A 22,100-nucleotide genomic window follows, 5' to 3' on the forward strand; every position below is an offset into this window, starting at 1 on the left:
AGGACTTTGCCAACTAGGATTAATTGTTTTATCCGCGAAGCGGTTACACCGATCAGTTATATTTCTACTAAATCCTTTAGTCAATTCTATATCTGGATGTTGTTTCTTTACATGAGCCCGTATCCCATCATATCTCACAACAGAAGTACAATATGGACAATTAACTTTAGCTGAAGTACAACTTCTACATGTATACTTACCCTCATCAAAATTATTTAGTGGTTTTATATAATTACTTATTACAACATCTAGTTAATACTTCTGAGCTGGGGTTAAGGTTAGGGTTAGGGATAAGGTTAGGGTTAGGGTTGGGGATAAGGTTAGGGTTAGGGTTGGGGTTAGGATCTGAGTTAGAGTTATAGTCATAGATAGAACCAGAACCAGAACTAGAGCTAGAACTGGGGTTAGAACCAGAACCAGAACTAGAACTAGAACTAGGGTTAGAACTAGAGTTAGAATTAGGGTTAGAACTAGAACTAGGGATAGAACTAGAATTAGAATTAGAATTAGAACTAGGGTTAGAACTAGAATTAGAACTAGAACTAGATTCATTTTTTAAAGAACAACCCCATGGGGAAAAATCATTAGCACAAATACCACTTAATATTATATTACCACACATACATTTATCAGTTTTATCTTTATGAAATGATTCATAATGATATTTTAAAACCAATGTTTCCACATTTATAGTTACACTCTAAACATTGTAAAAGCATTTTTAATAGATAAAATTATCAGTGAACGAACTTTGTTCGTGGTTTACCAAACTGCTCAACGGAGCTGTTTTGCAAATTCGCAGATAATATTAGCTATGCTGTAGAATCGGTGTACAAACTTTGTGGATAATATTTAGCCATGATTTCAATTAAATCTTTAGTATTATCTTTAGATGTGATACACTCTGCTAAATATTTATTTCCTAAAGTATTGAGTGTATTAGTTTTACATCTCTTATCTAAGATCAAATCAAGGTCTAATTCTTTTTTATCTTTAACAAAATTTATAATCTCTTCTCTAAATTCTTCATTATTTATATATAGTTTGTTTTAAAACTTTCCTCCCTTTCTATTCAAAATTCCCATCTCTTCATTGACGAAGTCACAGTTACACTGATCAGTATAACTGCTTCCCTGATCAGTATAACTGCTTCCCCGATCTATATATTCCTCTTAGATCACGGAACCTGCTTCGCAGATCGAGGAATCGGACTTTGTCCGTGTTTCACCTTCCAACCCTTCTCCATATCCAACATTAACTAATGTATTTACTCTACTCAACATTGTGCTTGCTCCCATTGATACAGTTCCAGCATTTCTTGATAATGAATTAGGATAAAAACAATTAAATATAAATAAACCTGTGCCTATAATTCCACCAATATTTGATAAAATTTTCATACCCTTTCCCTTAATCATCTCTTTTGTTAAAACATCATTCTGAATTTTAATATTATTTAAAGTAAGAAGTTTATTAAAATAAAACTGATAATTATCATAATTAATAACATTTCTATCTGTTGCATTTATCATGAGTGGTTTCATATATGCTATAAGTTTATTTATATCTTCTCTTTCTAAATCATCTTTTAAACTAAGAGCTTTTAAATCAAGGAAACCAACTCTTGAATCATATTTCATTGTTCTATTACTACTGATAATAATAAAAGTATTTTCCTTTTTATTATATTTAATTATACCATAACGAAGTTCATCTGACATTCCATCTCTACAATTATAATAGTTACTATTTAATTCACTAATTAATTTATTGAAGTCATGTTCACTTTTATATATCTCATTAAAGTTTTTAAATAAGTCAGGTCCATTATAAGTTGTTAAATAAATAGTATCACAACTCATTCTTGCTGTATTAATTATTTGAGCTGGTTTATGACACATTGCAATCATTTGAATATTATAATGTCTACCTTCAGTAAAATAATTACCTATATCCTTATTTAACCTATCACCCATATCATCAAGTACTATTACACAATTTTGAAATTTATGCATATTATTTTTTGTGATCATTTTTATATCCCATTTATTAAACCCAGTATAAAACTTATTAGACTCAGGATCTATCCAGTCTCTGTCATCTTTTCAAACTATAACTATGGACCTTTGGTCTTGATCTTGAACTTGATCGGTGTAACCGCTTCGCGGATCTTGATCTTGAACTTGATCTTGAACTTGACCATGGTCTAAGTATAACTTTAAGTATTGTCTAATAAAATATGTTTTACCCGTTCCAGTTCCACCATAAACAATAGTATGTAGTGGTGACTTTTCATATTCAAATCTAACTAGACTCCTATTCATAAATCCACCAAAGCTTTCTTCTAGTTTTGTGTATTTAGTTGGTCTTGAATCATATATTATATAACAAATTCCAATTATAATAATAAAAATAAAAACTGCACTACCTGTTTCCATTTTTATATAATAAATAAAGATTTGATTTAGATTTAGACTGAGACTTATAATTAGACTTAGATTTAATAAATTTATTATATAAAAATGCTCATCCTAACTTTTGAGGAAATCAATAATAAATTTAATATTGATAATAATGCTATGAGTGATATCAGAATAAAAGATATAGGTAAAGATATAAGTCTAACACCAATTGAGATTGTAATGAGAGATCAAACTCCAGATAGTATCAGGGATCCTAACTTCAACATTATTGTAAATCTACATCCAACTGAAGGTACACCTTGGGTTTTAGTTATAAGAAGAGAAGATACGCGAAGCGGTTGGGGAACCAAGACCGAAGGTCCTTCCACCGATGGTCCTGTGTATTACTTTGATAGTTTGGGTGTAGAAACCCCGCCATTATTCCTAGAAGAATATGTTGATCTATGCTCTAATGAGAGAATACAACAATATGATGAATCTTATTGTGGGGTTTATTGTTTATATATGATCTATCTTATTGATAGAGGATTTAGAATTAAAAGTGCTTTGAATATTCTAGTTAATCAATGTAAATATCCAGGAATATATAATGAGTGTTTTTGTTTAAGTTGTAGTAGAGGTGGTGATAAAGATAAGGATAATTTCAATGATAATGTTAATGATCTACGAAGTAGCTTTGCTAATAATGATAATTTTAATGATAATGATAATGTTAATGATAAGGATAATGTCATTGATAATGATAATGATAATGATAATGATAATGATAATGATAATTTTATATATCTATTTGATGAAAAATATCAAAGGAGTAAATCTAATAGGAATAGCAATAGTAATAGCATTAGTAATAGTCCTACTAATAATATCCGTGAAGCGGTTTCACCGATATCTGTAAACATAAATGATTATCTATTTTTATGGTTAAATGATGATGATATAATTACTGAGGACGCATTCCCAGATAATTTTAGATGTATAATATCTGGTCCTAGTGAATGTGGTAAGACATTCTTATTGAAAAAACTAATTCTAGCTAGTATATACTTTGATAAGCTATACATCATTGGACCTACTGGTGATCAGTACCATGGTATAGAAAGAATAAACCCAAAAGCAGATGTTGAATTTATTAAAGATATAAAAGATTTACCATCTCCTGATAAACTACGCAAAGACTTAAAGAAACTAATGATATTTGATGATGTTAGAGCCAAAGAACCAGTTATTAATGAATACTTTTGTAGAGGTAGACATAATAACTGTAATATGATATATCTTAATCAAAACCTGTTCTCTCTGGATAGGCAGAGTGTTAGAGAGAACTGTAATCTATTTATTTTATTTGAACAGAGAGGTAAAGTCCTCATATCTATATATCAAGATTTCTTTAATAATGTTGAACTTAGTTATAATGATTTTGCTAATATATGTAATAAGGTATGGAAAGAGCCTTATAATTATATTGTCATTGATATAACTAAAAATAAAAATATTAATGGTAAACTAAGAATTAATTGGGATCGGAGAGTTATGTAGTTTAGTTTAAGTTTAAGTATCAGGGAACCTGCTTCGCAGATAAGTGTAAGTCTATGTACAAGTATCGGGAGAACCTGCTTCGCAGATAAGTGTAAGTGTAAATCAGATCAACGAAGTTGTTAACACAGATGTAAAGTAAAACTTAATACATCACCATTAAAGTCTATAGGTCTTCCATGCTCATCTTTAATATGAAATTCTATATTTTCTTTTCTATCTTTAGTTACATTTTGATACAAGATATTAGTTGGTATAATATTTATCAAGTAACCTGGTGGTTCAGTTAGATTAAAAGTATATAGTATATCTGTATCTTTACCATTATCTTTAGCTCCAGATATCACATTACAATGAATGTTAATAGTACTAAAACCCATAATATCAATAATTTTGTGAGATTTATATCTACCTTTTTTATAAATTATTTTTCTAAATCCTAGTAATGAGGCTAGTGAGTTTTCTATATCAAAGCTGATTGCTCCTTGTTTTATTTCCATTAAACATTTCATCGTATTCTTATCAGGTTCTATTATAACATTACCATCAGTTTCTTCTTTTATTATTTCTGCTATGTCAGTTAACTCATATGCTCCCGGTGTAATAGTTGAATATAGCAACGGGATTCCTTTATAATTATAATTAAGTATAGATGTAATGTTTGGGCTTGAGGTAGAGATAGGGTTAAGGTTAGGGTCAGAGCTAAGAGCCCGAGGTAAAGCTTCATCATCTTCTATAACAGTACTAGCATATAAGAATTGATTGTTTCTCCTATTCACATTAAACACTGAATTATAAACAGATAATCTAATTAAACCTAATTTTGTTGTATTCAGTATAGGTTCACTAAAGTTAAACTTTCCTGTTGGTTTAATCATTCTAAAGTTAAGTGTATGCTCTTCTTTAGTTTTAGTTAAAGCTTCGTGTATATTTTGTAGTTCATACAAAATCAAGTGGTCTGTCATTTTTTATCTAATAAAAATGGATTTTAATTTGGATACAACTTATGGTTATTATAATGATATACATAAAAGTAAGATTATAAAATATAAACCTAATAATCTAGCAACAATGAATACGGTTAATACCAATATTAATATCATACTCAATAGAGAAGAGAATCACTTAAATTTGCGTGATTCATATCTAGAGATAGAGTTTGTTGTATCAGATGATAATGGTGGTGTATTTGCTAATGATGCTAATATTAGATTAGTTAATTATGGTATGATGGCATTGTTCAGTTCAATTAAGCTTGAAACTAGTGGTGGTAGGATTATTGAATATATAGATCATTGTCATCCTAAGATTATATATGGTTTAGGATTTAAACTAATTTTAAAAAGAAATAATAATGATAGAGCTCTATATAGATTTAATGCTAATCCTGGTGCAGTTGCCAATGATGGTAATATAGAAATTAGAGATAAATCATGGTGTGTACCTAGTATTGATCCTAGTAATGATAATAGAATTATTGTGCAAAAGGGTTTAAGTAAAAAGAATAATGTAGACTTTAGTTATTATGAAAGAAAGACATTTTATGAGAATGTACCCAATGCTACTAACTTCTTGTTTGATCTAGGTATGGAAAGTGGTATGGAAAGACCGCAATATATAATAGTTGGTTTTGAAAATAATAATGTTAATGAACAAACTCATGATGCAAGTACATTTGATGTAATGAGTGTTACTGAATGTTATTGTAAGATTGGTAGTGAGTTTTATCCCGAGGATAGAATGAATATTAATTATGGAACCAATAATTATAATGAGGCTTTTAAAGGGATTGTTAGCTTTAATAAAGATTATAATGGGCTACCACATAATTCAAAACCATATATAAATCATAGAACATTCGAAAGTAATTATAGAATATGTGTATTCGATACTAGATATCAAAGGGATCATATAGGTCCACAACCAATGCAACTTAATTTTAAATTTAGTGCTGCAGTTGCAGATGTTATGTCATGCATTAGTATTAACTAGAAAGGTTATTAGTGTGAATAGTCATGCTAATAAGATGGTAGACATAATATCATAGATATAATTTAAGTCATAGATATAATTTAAGTCATAGATATAATTTTAGTCATAGATATAACTCTAGCGATAATTATAATTTTAGATATAACTCTAGCGATAATTATAATTTTAGATATAACTCTAGCGATAATTTATAATTATAGTATAATATAGTTATTGTTATAATTATATACTTATACTGATACATAACCATATACTTATACTTATATTTATAGCTAGTCAGCTCTAATTGTTATTCTTGTTAATACCTAACTATTTCTTATTAGTATTAACAAAACCTTTAGCATAAATAATGTCTAATTTCTTTTTATTCTCTAGAGCCAAGCCTCTAGCTTCAAGCTTAACCTTGGGCTTGGTTTTAACCTTAGGTTTAGGCTCAGTCTTCGAGCTTTGCTCGCGGGTGGAACCCGTAGGCTTAGGCTTAATAACAACAAAGGGATTATACTTTTTAACTTCCATTATTTTTTATATATAGAAATGAGTCTTTTAAATAAGTTCAAAACTAATTCATATTGTGTTGGAGGTAGACATTATAGTGGTACTGTTAATATAAGAGGAGCTATTACTTCAAAAGGAACTAAGATGTTAAAAGGTAATTGTGTTTTATGTAGAAGGAATAAATCAATGACAGTATCTGATGCAACAATAGAAGCAGAAGGACTTAAAGATTTCTTTAAAAGTGTTGGTAAAGCTACGGTTAATTTTGGAAAGAAAGTTGCTAATAATCCAGTAAGAGCATTAGAAATAGCAAGTAAAATGGGAAGTGCAGCTGCATCTAGAAACTCTAGAGCTGCTTTATCAGCCACACCTGATTTAATTAAATTTGCAACTACTGGTGAAGGTGTAAAAGTAGTACAAAAAGGAAGAGGGTTATACTTAGGTACAAAGAAAAGATAATTATTTGATTATAATTATGATTATATTATGTTTATGATTATGATTATAACTAAGATTATGATTATATATTTATCGATCGGTGTAACCGCTTCGCGGATAAATATTAATACTAATATTATTATTACTAAAAACATTGTTATTACTAAGCACTAATATTTTTAATCTAAAAAAATACTCAGCTTGTTTTTCTTATTCTTCTTATAATCCTCATATAACTTAACAAATTCATTATACTCATCATTATCTATTTTATTATCATTCATTGATTTAGTATATAGTTTATTAAACTTATCACTAAACTGTTTACTTAAAATATACATTTGTGAATACTTTATAATTTTATTTCTAATATTATTATTAATTGTTTTTGATAATGAACCACAAACAGTTGCTTTAGCAAAAGCTGTTGGTATAGAATAAACTAATCCCATACCTGTTAATGCAACTGATGTTGATGTTGCAGTTGTTGCTATTGATGATAATACTATTTCTGTTATCTCAGCTATGTTAATATAATTCTTATATCTTTTTAACTTCTTATTATAGTTATTAGTTTCAGTTTCATAATAATTTCTAGTATCTTTTGTAATGTTAATATTGTTGTTAAATTTATTATTAGCTTGAATCTTTTCGTTTATCAATCTTTCTGATACTGATGACAAATCTGTATATAGTAATCTCTCACTCGGTGCTGTTGGATTGGTCATTGCTTTGGATTGGTCATTGCTTTTCATTTCTCTCAGACCGTTAGTAAACATTTCATCTAAGTGTATGTTAGTTATATTCTGATTAAACTTATTATTATCAAATTCTTGCTTAAATTGATTATATTTAGAGATAGTATCTGCAGCAACTTTATTACAAAACTTAACAGTATTTCTGACTTCATTTGTTGATTCAATAAACTCATTAATTAGTTCTTCATTAAATTGTGTTTCATTTAGTTGTAATGTTTTAGTTGTAACTTTATCAAAATCACCCTTTCTTAGTTCAGTTATGTTTCTACTTAAAATGTCTATTTTATTAGAAGAGGATAATAAGTTATTGTCACAATACTCTTTATTAACAACATCTTTTTCATCTCTAGGAGGATGAACATTTGTAATTTTATAGGTATCCTTCATATCAATATCATCAGTATCTTCTAGGAATAACCCACGAGCCTTACTTAGTGTTAAGTTGTTTGTTGATGTTGATGTTGATTTATGTTTAGCTTGATTGAATCTATTTCTTGTCATCTTTGTATTTGTTTACATATAATTAGAATAATAATTAGTCTTGTAATTAGACTTATAATTAGTCTTACAATTAGACTTAGACTTAGAATTATAATTAGACTTAGGACCACAGGTCAATATTTAATGATTCCAAAACCTTATTATTAGATTCAAAATCAAACTCGGATTTCAATAGTTCCTGTTCATAATATTTACCTTCTATTATCTCACCATTAATATCTCCTAATTTATAAGTTGGTGGTTGTGTTTTTAGAACTTCATTAACTTCAAACAATTCTCTATTCCAATTAGAAGTATAACCTTTAGAGAAGATATTACGTTTATCTACATTTCTAACATAATCACCAACTTTAAATTTTGGTGTTGCTTTGGTAGAATTAACATAGTATTTAACTTTATCAGGATTATTAGAAGTATCAACTGGTGTCATTTTAATTGTTGAGTGAATGTTATTGTTATATGTTACAACAGCATCATTTATTATATTTACCCAATTACCATCGCCATTCATGAACATAGGTTTATTTATTATGTGTAATAATGTTCTATTGAATCTCTCTACGAATACAGCCTTTAAATCACTATAAGTAGAATATAGCTCTATCCCTGAAGCGGCTTTGCCGGTTCCATATTCTTTCAGTAAAGATTTAAATGTTTTATTGTAAAACTCACTACCTCTATTTACCCATAACTTTTCGGTTTTCTAGGTTCAGAGCCACCTTGTGGATGTTCACTTAATACTATTTTAAAACCGTTAGTTATAGATAAACCAGATTTATTCTTTAATGGAATAGCCCATGCATATTTTGTGAATATATCTATAACTGTTAATATAAACTTATAATTATTATTGTATTTACTTAGAGATGACTTATCAATTAAATCAGCTGACCATGTTCCATCTTTATATAGTGGTATTATTCTTTGTCTTTTAAACTTTGTTATTTGAGGACTGAATACTTTTTTAGCTAGTTGTTGTTGTTTTTTTATCGTTTTATTTATGGACATAGTCATCTGCGAAGCAGGTTCCCTGATGGACGTAGTCATGGTTTCACCTATTTACCATAATTAAAATCAAAATTATCTAGTTGGTTTTGATTAATAATATTCATAGATAATAGTTGCTTAGATATATCGAGCATTTCATCATATAACCCATCATGACCATCTTTTGTTTCTAGTATTAATAATTCTAGTCTTTCTACTAAATTATTTGGGTTGCCATTTAATCCCCTGCCAAATATATCATCTCTTACCTCCATTATACGTTTTATTGTTCTATATCTAGCGCTTTTCTTATCCCCTTTTCCTAAATCATATCTAATATCCTTTAAAAACCTTTTAATTTTGTTTTCATCTTCCTCAACCTTATCATATGTTACATTTGTTTTAGCAAGAAAATCAGTAAATCCTTCTGAAAACTCTGAAAACATTATCCCTAACTAAAAATGCACCCTGCTCTAGAAATATATCAACACCATTCATTTTATATCTCCTACTAGGTACATCTACGAGTTCTAATTTTAATTGAGGATTAGTTTGAGCCCCCATGTCATGAAGAAGTTTGGCTGTTTTTGTATCAACATAAACTGGTGCTATATCTTGAGTTTGCTTTATGGTCCCTTTTAACGTTTCACCAATCTTGGAAGCAGTTTCATTAAACTGGGAACCAGCTTGCTCGATCATCTTAGTTTGTTTATCTAACTCTTGATTTTGCCAATCTATTGCTCTTAATGTTTGTTCACTTAATGCTAGATTCTGTTCATTGTTTTCATTACCTGCGAAGCAGTTTCACTGATAGTTTTAGTTAAAGGATCGAATAACTCTTCTATTTCACCATAATATTCTTGTTGTTTTAATTTATCTTCTATGTTTTTCTAGATTGTTTAATTCTATAAGTTTATCTAGTTTAGTCATTATATATGTATTGAAAAATTGTAATAAGAGTAAAAAATGTATAATGAAAACAGCTTTTCTCTTAATCTAAAAAGATGTTTAGCTTGTAAAAGACGTTGTAATACTATAGATGAGTTTATTGATCATATTAAGGAACCAAATCATGATGATTTAATAATTTCAACTTATTCTAAATATGTAGATGGGGCTGGGAAGATAATAAAATTTCTAGAATATAATAAAAATATAATAGCTGGAGCTACACTACATAAGAATACAATCATGGGAGACACTATGGAAAAATATATGGCTCAGATAATGATTTATAATATACTAACTACCAACCATATGGATGTAATGAATGAATTAGGTCTATAATTATTTGTTATAAAAATTAGCAAAGCTCGTTATATAATATAATAGCAACTTCAATTAACTTTCTATCATCATTAATGGTTAGTTCTAGAATATTATTAACCAGTAGGTCTTTGTCTCCATCTAATGATGCTTGGTGGATCATTTTTATTAAATCTCTTTTAGTTAAATATAGTTCCTTATCATGCGGATAAGTTTTTATATTGTTTACATAAAACCTTTTATCATCAAATATTATTAAACTAATCATACTTGTTTTTGTGGTTGTCATGTTATCGCCAACTTTTTGTATTCTACATTCATCTACTGTTCTCTGTGTATTATTCATTAATGCATCATAATAATCTATGTGCCTAGCATTATTATGCTTCTTTATTCCTTTTTCTTTAGTGTTTTTAGGATAATTTTTGAAGCTATATGTTTTGGTGGACAATGCTATAAATTCCTCAATAATCCTACTTCCCAGCTCGTGCTTAAACTTGCCCGGGACTTTATTATTAGTTTTTATAGGTATGTCTAGATTACTTAAGTCCATATGCTCATCACTAACTTTACCTTCACTATAACTTAATACGAAACTGTCCGTATCCATATAGTGAAGTGTTAGATCTTTGAGGGATGGTTGTAGAATATTATAGAATACATCATACATGTGTAATTTACTTAACTCTAAGATAGTAACACCTACATATACTGGAGAATCATATTCTATTTTTTTCTTTATATATTCTATTTTGCTATAATCTCTACATCTAGTTATATTCTTAAATGTTGGTTTACTTACACTTTTCATTATCTTTTCTTCATCATGCAAGAACTTGCTTTGAAAGAAGTGTAGAGGATTCATGCACATTCTTCCATATAATGAGTTATTCATTAATTTCCTTCCATCCTTTTCTGCTTCAGTTTTAGCTGTTGCTCTTTTATTTGTATTGTTTTGTATATAATCGCTACATATGTAGTCTTGTTTAAATTTAATTATTCTGTATTTTTTTTACTTTTACTCCCATCTTAACATAGAACTTTAACATCCTATAATGAACCATATATGCTGTTTTGTTGTTTTGATCTAAGATTAATTTCTCGGATCTTGCTTTACTTTTCTCTCTTTGTTGGTATCCCAATTCATTACCATTTATCTTTCTCTTATTAGGCATTAGTGCTAACTGTTCTGTTCTCTCTTTACATTCATTAGTATAATCAATATCACAAACTATATAGTAACCATGATCACTATCATCTGGAGTATTCAATATTACATCTAGAGTAGTAGTAGTAGTAATAAACTCAAAATCCTTATAAGGTAACTTTTGCATCATTGCATAACCGTATAGGTTGGTTGCATCGATGTACCATATATTTCTATTATTAAGTTTATCTTTAGTATTTATATTAGTATTAGTATTATCATTAGTAATATATCTATCACCCATTATTCCGCATATACCACCTCGCTTTGCTACAACAAAATCATCTAGCATTTGTTTATTTTGCAATGTATCTAGTGTAACACCACTTGACATTAACCAACAATCAAAACTATAACCTGGGAGACTTACATAGTGTAGGGTATTGAGCTTGAATTCTTTCATGCTTAGTTTAACATATTCATTCATGCAATAGTCTAATACTTCCACATCATTCTGTAAATACTCTATAGTTAGATTTTTACCAGTTTTATGACTGTTTTCATTATTAAAGTTATCTACTTCCTCTTGTGTTGGTAATTTATTATGTAGAAAGGATTTAAAGTCTTCTTTTTTTAGATTACCTATAAGATTATTATAGGAGTCTAAACCAAAGTATTCATATGGATATAATGTTTTAGTTTTACACCCATATATCTTTGCCATTTGATCTAGAGGCATAACTAGGAAGTTATAACTATCTAAGAATTTGAGACAACCAATGCTAAACATCTTAGACTTACCAGCAGCTAGTGGTATGTTATCTACTTTTCTTTTATCATTATTCTGTTTGAAGAGTTCACTGTATAGTAGGTTGAAGTCATAGCCAGAGCCATTATGGAATATAACTGGAATGAAGTTTTGTTGTTTGTATCTTAGATTACATATTTTACATGCTGGTCCTCTATATTTACCAGTTTCATGACAATGATCTCTTATTTTTTTAATACATGTTTTGCTGCAGATATGACAAGTGTTATTAGTTTCATGATATAATTTATCTTCTTCTGTGAATATCATCTTTTCATTATGTTTGAAATTATTCTGTTTCTATTTCTAACAGATCTCTAGCAAATCTTTTGATGCAGCCTAGACCGAAGTAGTGTTTGAAGTTACCTTGCCAGGTGTAACCCACAGCTATTGGAATATGTTCAGCTATTACATATTGTAAATCATTAGTTGAGACATCGGTGAAACTGCTTCGTGGATCAACAATGCAACATTCTATATCGGCAGTTATAATATTTTTTATATTCTGACGTTTGTGTTCATTTACAAAAGTAATATGTTTTTTCTTAGGACAAACAATCTCTGGTTTGAATGAGGTGCTGCATTCGTGTTTATCATATTTAATTTGTGAGTTAAACCAATAGGTACACCTATCACAATAATAATATTTAACTCCAAACTAGTATTCTTACATCTTTTCTATCTTTATTAAAATCATCCACTTGTTTAAACAATTCTATTTTGCCCCCACCACAAGGTGTGTATACCCAAATTTTAATACTATACAATTTCTGTATTCTTATTATATAAGCAAAATCATCTTCATGTTGTTGTCTTTGTTCAATTAGTTTATCTACATATTTACTTTCTCGAGTTGCATGGTGTGGGCGGGATGTAGCCAAGCAGTAATAGTTAGTTGTAAGCAGTTGCATTTATAACTACGTATATTTAATATCGATTTAGAGTTGTTGAGATCTGGAGGTAAATCTATATAACTACCAATAGATGCTTTAGTTGGTTCAATGTTTAACTGAATACTTCTTATTCCAAGAAACTCAAAATCATAACCATAACCTTCATATATTTCCTTTTCGAAATCTAGCCACCAATTGAAGTCACCATATTCATATATTGCATTATTGTTAATATAATCAGTATTGAAAAATATTTTAGTAGTTTTTACTTCTTCTTTGGTTCTCTTCTTATAATCACATTCAGCCGTGATCTTATATTTAAAACTCTTAACTTTACGAAATTGGTAAGTTTCTAATTTCTTCTAAAGAGTAATTAGTTGCTTCATCTATATCTTCAATGTAATTCCCACCTTTATCAGTAATATAAAATTCTCTCATGTTCTGACTTAAGTTTATATCGAAGTCTTCTGTGTTTTCTAGATACATGCGATTGTGACTATATGAATGAGTAGTTAGAGCTACTTTACTTCTAAATTCTTCATGACATTCTTTACATTCATACCTAATTCTGGTGTAGATATCCTCTTCAGTTTTAGTTTTAGGTTTGGTGGCTGGTTTAGTTTTAATAATATAATCATCTTCATCCAAATTATACACCCTCCCGAGATTTCCTCTTCTTCAGACTCAAACATTTTCTCCAATAGTTCCTTATGTTTGAGATCGTATGATTGATGCCTATATAAAGCCTTCTTTGATTCAACGGATAGATTACAGACATCGCAGAAGTTTATGACATTAGTATTTGTTGACTGAGACATGATGTATTTTTTTAGGGAAATAATCAAAAAATACTTTTTCGAAAAATGAAAATGAAATGCATAAATAAACCTTGGAAAGAATGTTGTAATAATTGTAAAGAATTAGAATATTCTTGTTATGTATGTAAAAATATGGTCAAAGTGAAAGATTATATAGAACATTTGGGATATCATTATTATGATCCTGATCAATATCTAACATGTAGTATGTGTAATGTTTATAAACATATATCATTATATAGATTTAGAAATAGGAAATGTAGACTATGTATTTATCTTCATAGATATAGATATGGTCATACTAGAAATCAATTCAGAGAGCATGTTTATAAGTATAATATTCAAGAAGACATAGAAAAACACTAATCACTGTGTTTCCACCGATCTCAGTGTTTTTGACTGTGCTATTATTGTTCGCTTTCTTTCATATTTAGCAACCGCTAATAGTATAAGAAGTCAACAAGCTTGGTTTAACATCGCATTACACTGCTTAGCAGATCGAATGAAAAGTGCATGTCATGCTAAAATGGCGGCCGCCATTGACAAAGAAAGCCACCACCACTAACAGAATGAAAACAAGTGAAAATTTCGAATATAAGATACCCTTAAAAATTAGCTAGTAAAGTGAGTATTTATTAAAATCTTTATTTGATTTTTAATAGATTATACAAATCATTCAATTTAATAGAAGGATTTAATTATTATTTTACTTTAAAACGTAATTACTTGGGAAATGATAACTAATTTTAAGTTAAAATTCATGTGAGAATATTCTAGAAAAAGAATGTTCTAGAATAATTCTCCACGTGGGGACCTTTATTCTCCACGGCACTTTTTGGCTATTCATCATGAGTTTCACTTCACTACAAAAACTGTAAAATGATACATTAATATTGTTCAGTCAGCTTAATATTAGACTTCAGTCAGCCTAATAATTAAAATTAAAAGTGTTCAAGCATTCTGTACAAAAATGTAACCAGGTACATAGAATCACTCAGTTAAACATCATAGATCAATCGTCTCCTGGTTAAGGTCAAAAATTTTAAAGAAACTTGTTTCTTATTATCCAATTCTAAGCAATTTTGAGTTATTTTCAGTCCATCCGATTCTATTGAAAAAAAACTTTGTGAGATGATTAACCTGATTTATTTCAGTATAGTTTGGCATATTAGATATGAAATTAGGCTTAAATCTAGCTTTGAGAACTTTTGGATATTAGTGTATGAATTGCATAAATTATACTAGCTATGTGCATTTTTGTACACAATTGTGCGCGTAGTATGTATTTATAATGGTGAATATAGTAGTGGATAAAACAAGGGATTCAACAAACAGTAAAATTTGGCCCGATTCGACATGAGCGATTAGCGTTAGGAGAAAGGGACAAATTTTACTGGTGGTTGGAATCCTTGTTTTATCCACTACTCACGTGCCATTACATAGTAAATCATTATGTTAAAATATGGCACGTGCGTCTGGGGGATTGTGCGTCATTTTAATATGCACCCACTAACCGGGGTGGGGGACACAAAAGGAAAAGATCCAAATAATCAGTGAGGTGAAAAGTATCTATTTGTACCAGCCCGAATTTTGAATACAATTAAAGAAATTGTTTTCAAATTGCTTTAAGGTTTCTTTCTTTGAGTTCTATTCAGCCATGCTCGAATACGCGTTGAAAGTAATTCTTTAACTAATTCGATTCTTATGTGAAAAATAGCAGCGTGACCGTGAAAAGAAAATTGTTTTCCAAGACTCAAATTCTTTCGAAATACTCAAATTCTTTCTGTTTGTTCGGATTTGATTGAGAATATGAATTTCATTTGTTCGCAGGGAGAGAGAATAGAAATTGTGATAACAGTACCGATGACGTCAAATGGAGGAAAAGTGCTCGGAAACCTCATTGACCACTTCGACTTCGTGATAAACGAATCTTTCCATGGAATATCACCACAATTCGATAACTCTAACAAAACCCTGTTCGATGCCAACGCTGTTTGTCCTCATTGTATTAGTGAGCTGCGTATGGATCCGAATAGCCTCCCGACTTTGTTCCCGATTGAAGATCTCGCCAACAAAGTCGCCCAGGACCAATCTGAGACCACATGTAATTTGCACCCAGACTATCCTCTCTCAATTTCGAGCCTGGCGCCAGATTTGACCATGAGTGATTTTTCTGATCTCTGCAAAAAGCTGTCCATTGATGTGAGTTCTTAACATTATTTTATTATAGCTGTAAGCTGAGCGGAGCTATATTTCGGTGCTCTTGTTTTTTTGTTTCGTCGTCTGACGCTCTTTTTTCGTTTTCACACCTCATAGCTGAAAAATCAAATTTTATGAATGACTTCTTCCTCTCACTAACTGCTTTTGCGCGCGTGACGTCATTTCTCACTCTCTGTAGCAAAAGTTGTTTGCGTGATTAGATTTTGATCATAAGTGACTTACCTCACTACAATGACTTTTGCACTTTAAAATTTAAGTTTATGTTGAATTAGTTTAAGGTCAAATGAACTCATATGTGTAATAAGGGTCCCTAACGAAAAGGCTTCTGCGCAATGAGTTATAACAGGCGTTATTAATTTATCGTTTAATTTTTTTACATAGCTTTTTGAGCGGCGTCGATAAGTTTTTCAACTTATATCTGTCTCTGTTTCTATCTCTATCATAGGGCACGCAAGTCTATTCTTTCGCAGCTATTCTGGCAATCTGTCGGCTATTTTTTTAATTGCTCTCGAACGACGTTTGAGGCTTTAATGTAAACGTAAGTGTCTTTTTTACGCAAAAGTTTTGGTTGACCGTTTTTGCGCTTTTGTTCTAGAACATTCTTTGACTTCTCAAGTAACTTTTTCACGCTTGTCGTCTTCATTTTTGAGTGATCTCATTTGCTTTCATTCCGAAATTAAACTTTTTGCTAATATGAAAGCGATTTTGTGCGGTTGAAGATCAAAAACGTAGCTTAGGGTAAAGAGGTTAGCCTTGCTGTTCTTGAGGGCGCGGGTTCGAACCCCTGTGAGGGCGGAGATTTTGCGCTCATACAAAAGTTTCTGAGCTACATCCCTGAATTAAAATAGCCCCTCCCCCCTGCCTGGAGTTCAAGAGCAATTCATCTGACGTTAGTAGGTTTATTTTTTTGGTGAATCTCGAACTGTTAATGTTGCCCACTGCAAATTTTTAGGAGCTTGGTTGTTTAATGTTAACCTTGTTTTAGTTTCAGTTTTATGAGCTTCGATTTATTAACGTTACGATTAAAGAAAGAATTTTCATAATCCACACTTTCTTTTTTCACGTTTTAGGTCTTCAATTAAAAATTAGGGCATTGATCATTTCACATCCGGTCTGTCTTTCTAGTCAAATGTTAGGATCTATTCTGTTTCGACCACCCCCAGTGTTTTTTATGACCCCCAGTTACAATTTTTATGTTGTTATATAGCACGTTACTATGTAAGAAAATAGCTCGTCCGCCTGGAGGTCATAAAAGATTTATGCTCACTAAGCTGGGGGGCCGAAACAGAATAGATCCAAACGTTATTTCAGAATTTGGATCCTGCCAAGACGACAGTTTCTCGATTGGGCGCTGGAGGGTTCGGCACTGTGTTCCGAGTGTCTATCGAGAAGTCGGACGTAGCTGTGAAGGTGTTCGGGGGTTCCTCAGAATCAGATGTGCAGATGGTGATGCGACGTCTGGCCAATCTGAGGAAGGAATTGAAAGTGATGGTTAGGTTGAGACACCCCTCGATCTTGTCTGCTCTTGGATTCACCCTAATGCCCCAGACGTTAGTAAATTAAAAATAATTAGAGGTATGCTGGTATCTTTAACAAAAAATTTTCGTGATCGGTGTTTTGTCTTACTTTGTCTTTGTTTTGTCTTACTTTGATTTGTCTTTGAGTTTCTTTGAGAAGATCAAAATTGGCTCCGATTGCAATATTCGATCGATCGGATTTGTTTTCCTTGCCATTTTATATACTGGTTATCAAAGCTATTGCTGCATTTCTGGTTTGTCAGTGCTGGCTGACGAACCAAAAATTGTGACTCCTTAACACATTTGACCTGCGTTGTAAGGTTGCCAAACTTCTACCTTAGTAGTTTGCGGTAGAAATTTTGTAAGTTTTGTTTTACCTGCTAACGAGGCTACATAGCATGGCCTACAAATTGGCCTCTTTATTTGTCTGTATATTCCCTACTTATTCGTCTACTAGAAATTGTGTTCTGCTGCAAATAGCTAAATAACTTTTTTCCTTCTGCACAATTTTTTGTCAGATAAATGAACTTCTTCTTATCCAACCTTTGAATCTCCATAGAATCTAGACCCGCCTACAACTTCTTTTTATTGTAAAATAATAATAAAGTGCCGTGTACAGCATCCGGCAGTGATGGATGTAGGTCGGAAAATAGGGGATGATAAGTAGCACTTAGCCGGATGCTGCACTCCAAGCTGTTCCCCTCCAGACAGTGTAAAGACGGCCCAGTCACAAAAATAACGGACCCGTCTACAACTAGAGATTTTGAATTTTTTGTTACAAGCTTTAAAATGAGTACTCAATTGATCTATTTTGTCTTATAGTTCCCTTGTTCTGGAGTTGGCACCCTATGGAAGTCTTGCGAGCGTGATTTCATCTGGACTGGTCAAAGGAAGAGCCTTGAAGCAGAAGATTCTCTGTCAAGTGGCGAAGGGACTGACTGTGTTGCACGATGCAAAGATCATCTACAGAGACTTGAAGCCAGAAAACGTCCTCGTATTCTCACTCTCTCTTGGTCAGTCAGTCAGTTTAGTGTTGAAATAATAAAAATGTTAAGAATCATTTGAACTGTTGGTAAAACTCCTAAAAATCTGTTTTGTTTTCGAAGTTCTTTTTAATAGCCGCACAGCGATAGCTGGGGCTATTATTGGCCTTCTCTTGGTTTTTTACAATTCAAAGAATTTGAATTGTATTGGGGCGCTGTCTTTTTTTTAAGATCTGTTCACACATTTTCATGATTTTTGAAGTCAAATTGGAGTGATGATTTTGGTCACGCCGAAACAGGAAATGGAGCGAAAAAGCGAGTGGTTTTGCGGCGTGAATTTTCTTGCTCTAATTTTAAAGTAGAGTGAGAAAATGGTGTTTGAACAAAAATTCGGTTTTTCGGTAGTGGTTTTTTGTTCACATGCGGCAATTTCACTCTAATTTTTTTTTACTGTTTTTTCGATTTTTTGGATCGGATTTTTTTCTAAATGGTTTTCCCAATGCATTCACAGCTCATTCTAGGCCTAGTTTTTTGTTTGAAATGAATTTTCATTTCTCGCTAGTGGTTTTTTTGATCACATGCGGCATTTTGACATTGATTTTCTATTTTTTTCTTATTTTTTGATCTGATTTTTTAAAAAATGGTTTTATCAGTTCACTCATAGTCCATTCTTGGTCTAATTTTTCTGTTTAGTCAATGAAAATTCTTTGAATTGTACGTCAGGACTTGTCCTGCTATGTTTTTTTATTTCGTCGTCATGATTTTTGTTACGACCATATGACGTCACAGCCACTTTTTGTTCATTCGTCCATGCAATTTCAACTGAATTGCATGTGTGAGGTCATTTTTCGCTCTTAGTGGAGTGAGTTTTTTTGTTCGTGCGCGTGATTAAATTTTTGGTCACACTTGACTTACCTCACTCTCAAAAATGACTTCCTCACTTTGAAATTGACTTTTATTTACTTTAATTCAAAGAGATAAGGTCAAATGGGTGTGTGTCACTCTAAATGAAGGTTATTAGAGAGCAGCTAATGGATGCAGCAAAAACTTATACAGATTTTTAATCAAAATATAACAGATCAGCCTTCAATGAAAAGACGAATTTTTTTGGTCTGTCTTTTTTACTGTTTTTTTAGACGGCCGATCTACGAATCTATTGCGGCTATTTTCTGGCAATCTGCCAGCTATGTTGTTTTTTTTAAATATTGCATTGAGCACTAGAAGGCATTACTTAACAAATAGCTGGTTTAAAAACCAACCTTTGACACTATTAAAGATACAATCTTTTCCGCGAATAGTGTTATTAGTCGAAATCATGATTTGGGAGTTTGTTGCTAATTACTAAAACCTAAAAATATTAACGAGTCTTGATGGACATAAATTGCTAATCTGACAATTGTTGTTTTAATCCTCAATTAGTAATCCGAGTGACTTTATGCAATCATTTACCAAAACGGTTTCCATTAATTTCTGTCATTTTTGCACGCCGTCAACGCCATGTTGCAAAACAGTGACAAAAGAGTATGCATATGTTCCCTACAAGCAAAAGCAGCTTCTAACAATTATTGCCAATTACTGCTTGTAATAATTAAGTGCAGAAGAATAATTTTCAATACAAGACAGTGACAATTTAATGCGCAGAATTTAGATAACAGACACAGTATCAAGTTATTTACTGCTGAAGATCTTTTTATTTCAGAAACAGTTCAGCTGAGTTATAGAAAAGAAGCTGTTGTTTCTGGAGCAGTGTTGTTTAGTGTGTTTTTGTTATTTTTCCCCTTTATCTTTTTTGTCACTAAATTTTCTTTAATTAGAAATGCTAATACAATGACTCAATTACTTGCCATGGCAGCAGAATGTGGCTAAGATAAGAGAAGTTTATTTTTTTTACCCTTCTACGCAATCTCAGCTCCAACACAACTTCTTGCCGGGGGAGGCTTAGTTGGGGAGATTTCAGCTTAGTGGAGGTTCTCAAGGAGTAGGGATCGAGTGTGCCTTTTCAGGGATGAGATGAGGTCGGGGGTGTGGAGAGGCAGGGATGGAGTGATGAGTCTCACTTGATAGTGCTGTTTGCGCGTCAATCAGATTTATTCACAATCTTTTATGACAAATTAACTGGATGTTTTTTGATACTGAACGAGCGCGCTGTGCATGATAAACTTCTGGTTTTTTAATCATTGTTATCGTTAATATCAGTTTGTTTTTGCTTCTTATAAAAAATATAATTATCCGAACACTGCTATTAATGCTACACGAGTATCTTGTCCACAAAACCCGCAACTTGTACGTTTTTTTTGCCAAATGTTTATGTATTGCGGCGTAAAGATTACGGTCATGATGCCGACCTCTCCGAGTTATGACTCCTTTGTGTGCTGCATCAGTATTAAAAGTGTCCCTTTCTTTCTGAGTTTAAAATTTCTAGAGGAAAAATCTTTCGTTTGGCATCAGTTGTCAATAACTTTAAATTCCTAAAAAAAATAAAGAAAATTTTTATTTTAATATCTTTCATTTTGAAAAGAAAAGTACGTTATGTTTAATCTAAAATTAAATCAGATTTGAATTTTATTTGATAAATAGCCGCCCTCATCTTCTCAGCCGGCTATTATAGCGCTCCTATTTTTTACGACTCGAAGAGGAGTATTGGTTTTCTCTCGGTCTTTTTTTTACAGGAAGTAGAATTGTTCACGCGGCATTTTGACCTAAAAGCAAAAGTGAGAAAAGCTGTCTTGGTGAACAGATTATCGCTAAGCGAGAGAAGTTTTTTGATCATGTGCTTCGTTTAGTGAATGACTTTTTGACTTTGAAAAATAGTTTTTGACTGAATGGCACTTATAGATAACCGTTTTTAGCCGTTTTTTGGAATAAGTGGCCCAATTTTTTTGCTTTTAATTTGGTTTCTTGTAGAAATAAAGTTTATTCGATACTATATTGAAATGTCAACCTCGGAAATTGATTCCACAGTGTTTTGCAGAGCCTGAAAATGCGTTTCAAGTTGAAAATTGGCACATATTTCTTGATTTTTTAGTTAATTGTTGGCTTTTTTTTCTATTAATTTTTTCATTTTTGGATCTTTTAACCGTCTTTTTTTGTCAAAAATCAGTTAATATGGCAAATTCTCTTTGATAATTAATATACCCAGGCCTCTTTCTACCTCGATGTAATTTTGTTTTATAAAATTAACATATACTAATCCGATTTTGGTAGTTTTTTCCGATTTTCGTCAGTTTTTTGTTTCTATTTTGGTTGTAATTGCTAGAAATGGTCTTTTTGTGCAACACGAGGGACTTTAATTTCGTTTCAATAAAAATTCAATCATTT

The 22,100-nt window shown here is 31.2% G+C and overlaps 1 protein-coding gene across 1 annotated transcript in view; it reads left to right on the forward strand.

The window, feature by feature from the left end:
* The window catches only part of LOC142357290 (leucine-rich repeat serine/threonine-protein kinase 2-like), a 53,155-nt gene that overhangs the window by 10,486 nt on the left and 20,569 nt on the right, over nt 1-22,100 (forward strand). The window contains exons 3-5 of the mRNA XM_075408970.1: nt 15,893-16,264; nt 17,594-17,832; nt 18,622-18,812. Coding sequence (XP_075265085.1) covers nt 15,893-16,264; nt 17,594-17,832; nt 18,622-18,812 — 802 coding nt within the window. The remainder of the gene's footprint in view (nt 1-15,892; nt 16,265-17,593; nt 17,833-18,621; nt 18,813-22,100) is intronic.

This window comes from Convolutriloba macropyga, chromosome 1, assembly GCF_964194025.1.
Source record: "Convolutriloba macropyga chromosome 1, txConMacr16.3, whole genome shotgun sequence".
Classification (NCBI taxonomy): domain Eukaryota; kingdom Metazoa; phylum Xenacoelomorpha; order Acoela; family Convolutidae; genus Convolutriloba; species Convolutriloba macropyga.